General features: G+C 48.1%; 1 protein-coding gene across 1 annotated transcript; it reads right to left on the bottom strand.

The window, feature by feature from the left end:
• Positions 1-1,704: 1,704 nt before the first annotated feature.
• Positions 1,705-3,962, bottom strand: LOC311109373 (cytochrome P450 2F3-like). The gene has a single exon (XM_084152226.1). It carries the CDS (start codon positions 3,800-3,802, stop codon positions 2,333-2,335), a length of 1,470 nt encoding a protein of 489 aa, XP_084008352.1. The 5' UTR covers positions 3,803-3,962; the 3' UTR covers positions 1,705-2,332.
• Between the last annotated feature and the right edge of the window lie 2,038 nt (positions 3,963-6,000).

The raw sequence follows: 6,000 nt of genomic DNA on the forward strand, positions 1-6,000 counted from the left end.
AAGTCGCTCTGGATAAGAGCGTCTGCTAAATGACGTAAATGTAATGTAAATGTCCCCAGCACAAGGTGCACCTGTGTAATGATCATGCTGTTTAATCAGCTTCTTGATATGCCACACCTGTCAGGTGGATGGATTATCTTGGCAAAAGAGAAATGCTCACTAACAGAGATGTAAACAAATTTGTGCACAACATTTTGTGCATATGGAACATTTCTAGGATCTTTTATTTCAGCTCATGAAACATGGGACCAACACTTTACATGTTGCGTTTATATTTTTGTTCAGTGTATAACTGACCTTAAATCTGCAAATAAACAGTGAACCCAAAGAAATAGCAGAGTAATGTAAAAGGGGTTAAGAAAGATGCCTTCCAAATCGAAAAGGTGCATCACTTTTCCTCTCTACCAGACCACCAGAGAATGTTATCTACAAATTCATTTTAATTAAATAATTTTAAACTTACTGTACATTTTTGTACATCCACTGTCATGGTTTTCTCACAATTTCTGAGAATCAGTATAGTAATCACATTCAGACAGTGGTTTCATCTGTTATTTCTAAAGGGGAATAAAACACAGAATAGGCAAATACATGAAAAGAGACAGAATGGGACTGTATACTTTAATGCAAACAAAGTCAGCTTCATAATTGTTTTGTTTTTGTTGTTGCCCTCTGAAAAACAAATCTGCAAACTTTGAACTGGTGCAAAATGAATGAAGTCTTGCCCACTACTGTTTACATTCCTGAAAGGGTAAAATGCCTTTAATCAAGAGTGTTATAGTGCCCTCTATAGACAGCATCCTGACCCTTCCACACAAAGTGGTAACGACAGGATCCACTCTATGTTGTCACAGGTAAAGGTCTAACACACATACAGGCTAGGATTGATGGCGTCTATTTACAAATTAGTGGGCTATTTAAGATGCAACTGTATTTACTACCTAAAAATGTAATATAGGTATTAAATAAAGTAGTTGAACCCTTCATCACCTCCCTATTCTATTACAGTACTATTACAGTACACTCTGGTAGAGACCTCATTTGACTTACATATGGCGCAACAAATCTGGCATGCTTTATTGCTCTGGCTATGTCTAGATCACAAGAACATCCTCCACAAATGTGCACTCCCCGAGCTCCCCAGAGTATAAAGATGACAAAAAATAGCTAAGTAGCATGAAACAATAAAATTACATTGGTCTAGTTTTGACCTCAGCTTGTCAAACCAAATAGCTAGAGATAGCAAACCAACAAAGTTTCTAGAATTGTGTCATGTGACTCAGAATCAGTGCAGTCAATCAAAGTACAGTTGATCTGCAGTTCTCCAAATGTACTTCTCTAAACAATACAACCCAATTCAGCAGTGACCTGTCAGCCAGCTCCTCAAACCGAGACTATTGATTGTTGTGGCACCTGGGTCCCATACCATAAAGTGTGCTAACTCACCGCGCTTGAATCCAGATGGGAAACATCTTGGCCTCTGTGACTGAGTGGCAGAGTGATGTTGAGAGTGGGACAGGGACACTGAGTGGTCACCTTATGAAGCATCTGATTCAGGGGCCTACCAGTAACCATGCGCTGCCCATTAGGTAAATTGAATTATAGATAGACACAAGAGGAAAGGGGAGCATTTGGCTTCTATAGGATCCTGCGGAAACAAAACATACATTGATATCTTCAGGCATCAGAGGAAAGAGGCAAGGAGGGAGGCCAAACTTTTTATTTGGTTCACATGGAGTCAAATGGGAATAAAAGAGCACATATGTTGTCCTATTTATATATCATATAAATTTTTTCATCAGATATTGTCAAACAACAGATACAGATTTTCCAATCTGCAACAAAAAGTTAACAATGTCAGGGGCCTGTAAAAGGGTCACAGATCACAGAATTAGCTGTGGTTGTTAAAATACCTTCAATGTGCTTCTCTGAGCCATTTAGAGAAATAGGGCAGCGCAATATGTGTCCACACATCAAGAGGTTAACATGTCAAGTAATAGGTCTAATGTACACTATCTTTATGTACGCTACTGTATTGTCATGAACATGTCATCCTTGAACAATTCATTACAAATTCCATGACAAAGTTTTATAAAGACCCTCAATGAAGAAAAAGGAGCCCCTTAAGGTCATGTTTTTTTAATCTTTTGTTTTAAGTTAATGTTTTTGTTTTGTTTTTGTTTTTGGTAATGAAAATATATCATATAAAGCAGTAAATATTACTGGCAAATAATAACATCTGCTAAATATGTGTATGTGACCAATAAAATTTGATTTGATTTTGATCTCCCCCTCATCTTCCCACTGGTACAGCTGCAGTTCCCCCTCCTGGTCAGCGGGGGGTAGCAATGAGCTGGTAGCGGCGCGGCACATTAGCGAAGCTGCTGAACTCTGGGCTGAGGTCAATGCTGTCAGGTCCTCCAGGGCAGGAGAAGGAGAAACGCTGCAGCAGAGACACCAGGAACAGAAAGATCTCCATACGAGCCAGAGACTCCCCCACACAGGCACGTTTACCTGCAGAGAAGGCCATGAAGGCGGGGTTCTTCTGGAAGTTTCCGTTCTGATCCAGGAAGTGATCAGGGTTGAAGGTTGTGGGCGTGGCCCAGTGGTCCTGGTCTCTTAGAACAGAGTGAATCATGGGAATTATCACGGTGCCCTGAGGGATATTGTACCCTCTGAATGAGATATTCTTGGTGGCGTAGTGCGGGATGTTGAACGGGACGATGTCCAGGAACCGCTGCACCTCGTGGATGACAGCGTCTGTGAAGGGGAGGGACTTCCTGTCCTCCATCTGAGGGACGCGCTGTCGTCCAATGACTGTGTCGATCTCCTGCTGCATGTGCTCCTGAATGTTGGGGTATTTGATGAGCACCATGAGGGCGTATCTGAGAGTGGTGCTGGTGGTCTCTGTTCCTGCCAGGAAGAGGTTCAACACTGTGGACACCAGGTTCTCATAATGGAACTCAGAGGAGGACACATCCTTCTCCTGGTTGAGTTTGGTAAGGAAGCAGTCTATGAAGTCTCTAGGGTTGCCTGGGTCCATGGTTTCCTGGTGCTCATGGATCTTTTTCATCACAAAGCCTCTCAGCTCGTCCACCTGGCCGAACACGACTTGCTGCCGACCAGGCAGGCGTTCCATCAGCCAGGGGAAGATGTTGTAGAGCTGTCCCCAGGGGGTGCTTCCAAAGCGCAGTATGGCTGAGAGGATGTTGAGCAAGTGCAGGAAGTTGTCATCCTCGTAGCCGAAGCGCTGGCCGAACACCAGAGAGCAGATGACATTGGACACGGTGCGACTCAGGAAGGGCTGGGGGTCAAAGGGCACAGCTTTAGTGCCATCCAGACTGTCTATGAGATGTTGGCTCTCCTCCTGTATCCACTCCTCCATCCTCTTACGGCCCATCCCAAAGTCTCTCAGTGTGGTCAGGGTGAAACGACGCAGCTGGCGCCAACGCTCCCCGTTACTGATGGCCAGGCCGTATCCCCTGGTAGCTCGGACCATGAAGGGGACAGGAGCTCGTCCTATGAAGTCCTCAGCCTGGTCCACCAGAGCCTCCTTGACCGCTTCGTACCCCACCAGCACCACGGCCCGCTGGCGCCCCAAATACACTGTCATCACTGGCCCATACACACCACTCCACTTGGTGAGGGTCTTGAAGGGGGCCTGTTTGTCCATCTGAGGCAGGTTGCCTAGCAGCGGCAGGGCGCGGGGTCCGGGGGGTAGACGGACATGTCTCTGTCTCCTCAACAACCACAGTAGAACCAACACCAGGCCTCCCAACACCACGCTACTACACATCTCCATTACTCCGGCCGGCAAAACAAACAACAATGTCTCTTGTTCTTGTTCTTCTTTATTCTTTTTTAACCCACCTCTCTTTAGCTACACCTCTCTTTAGTGTTTTCCTTCTCTCAGTGCAGCAGTGGCTGCCTGTGAGTGTGAGTGCCTGTGTGTGTGTTGCAGATGTTTGCAGAGATAAGGGGGTGTGTTGAAACTTGTCTGGGACAGAGGTAAACAACATCACGTGATTGGCTGCTGACACAATCACGTGACTGTACCTTGACCCCCATCCAATTTCAACTTCTCAGGGCAATGTAAACAAAGCAGATGACAGTGCAGATATCCCAAGGAGTGGAAATGACTGATATCTAATACTGTGCTGTGTTTTCTGTTTTTAAAACATGTTTTATTTTTATTAAACGGAATACAAACAAGACAATAAGGATAATGACTGAAAAAAAACACATAGACGATACAACACATTTGGAGTCAATGGGGTCAATCAATTATAAGAAAAGCAGACTAGTAATAACTTTTTGTGTATTCATTTTATTTCATATTATTCAACAACAATTTAGTGGACTTTCTCAAAAATAGGCCTCAGACTTTCTTTAATGCTGTTTTCTGTTTTATAGTGGCAATTGTACAGTCGTGGTCAAACGTTTTGAGAATGACACAAATATTAATTTTCAACAAAGTCTGCTGCCTCAGTTTTTATGATGGCAATTTGCATATACTCCAATTGCATATACTTAATTGCAAAGTCCCTCTTTGCCATGAAAATGAACTTAATCCCCAAAAAACATTTGCACTGCATTTCAGCCCTGCCACAAAAGGACCAGCTGCCATCATGTCAGTGATTCTCTCGTTAACACAGGTGAGAGTGTTGACGAGGACAAGGCTGGAGATCACTGACATGCTGATTGAGTTAGAATAACAGACTGGAAGCTTTAAAAGGAGGGTGTCACGATCGTCGAAAGGATTGGACCAATGCGCAGCGTGGAATGCGAACATACTTTATTATATATTCACCACATGAACAAAACGATACGTGAAGTCCTTGGTAACAAACACAAACCAACACGGAACAAGATCCCACAATACACTGTGCCAAACAGGCTGCCTAAGTATGGTGCCCAATCAGAGACAACAAGCAACAGCTGATTCTCGTTGCCTCTGATTGAGAACCACCCCGGCCAACATAGATACACATGAACTAGATCCTAACATAGAAACACAAACACATAGAATCTACACACCCTGGCTCAACATATAAGAGTCCCAGAGCCAGGGCGTGACAGTACCCCCCCCCCAAAGGCGCGGACTGCGACCGCGCCAAACATAAACCGAACAGGGGAGGGCCGGGTGGGCATTCCTCCTCGGAGGCGGATCCGGCTCCGGGCGTGACCACCACCCTCTAATAACCCCCCCGTAGTGCCCCTGGTCTGGTCTGGCCCCGCTGGCTGGAGCTGGACTGGACATCGGTGGAGCGGATTGCTTAGGCTCCGGTGTGGAGCAGCTGACCGGTACCTGACCAGGCACCGGTGAACCGGGCACGGGCTGTGCCGGACTGACGACACGCACACCAGGCTTGGTGCGGGAAGCAGGAATGGGCCGGACCGGGCTGACGACGCGCACCCCTGGCTTGGTGCGGGGAGCAGGAACGGGCCGGACCGGGCTGACGACGCGCACCCCTGGCTTGGTGCGGGGAGCAGGAACGGGCCGGACCGGGCTGACGATGTGCACCACAGGCTTGGTGCGGGGAGCAGGAATGAGCCGGACCGGGCTGACGACGCGCACCATAGGCTTGGTGCGGGGAGCAGGAACAGGCCGGGCCGGGCTGGCGACGCGCACCATTGGCTTGGTGCAGGGAGCAGGAACAGGCCGGGCCGGGCTGGCGACGCGCACCATAGGCTTGGTGCGGGTAGCAGGAACAGGCCGGGCCGGGCTGGCGACGCGCACCATAGGCTTGGTGCGGGGAGCAGGAACAGGCCGGGCCGGGCTGGCGACGCGCACCATAGGCTTGGTGCGGGGAGCAGGAACAGGCCGGGCCGGGCTGGCGACGCGCACCATTGGCTTGGTGCGAGGAACAGGAACAGGCCGGGCCGGGCTGGCGACGCGCACCATTGGCTTGGTGCGAGGGGCAGGAACAGGCCGGGCCGGGCTGGCGACGCGCACCATTGGCTTGGTGCGAGGGGCAGGAACAGGCCGGGTCGGGCTGG

The sequence above is a fragment of the Coregonus lavaretus genome (genome assembly GCF_964263955.1).
Source record: "Coregonus lavaretus genome assembly, chromosome: 34".
Lineage (NCBI taxonomy): Eukaryota > Metazoa > Chordata > Actinopteri > Salmoniformes > Salmonidae > Coregonus > Coregonus lavaretus.

What these genes read in the sequence shown, in the direction of transcription:
- LOC311109373 (XM_084152226.1), bottom strand. Translation starts at nt 3,802, where the DNA reads ATGGAGATGTGTAGTAGCGTGGTGTTGGGAGGCCTGGTGTTGGTTCTA.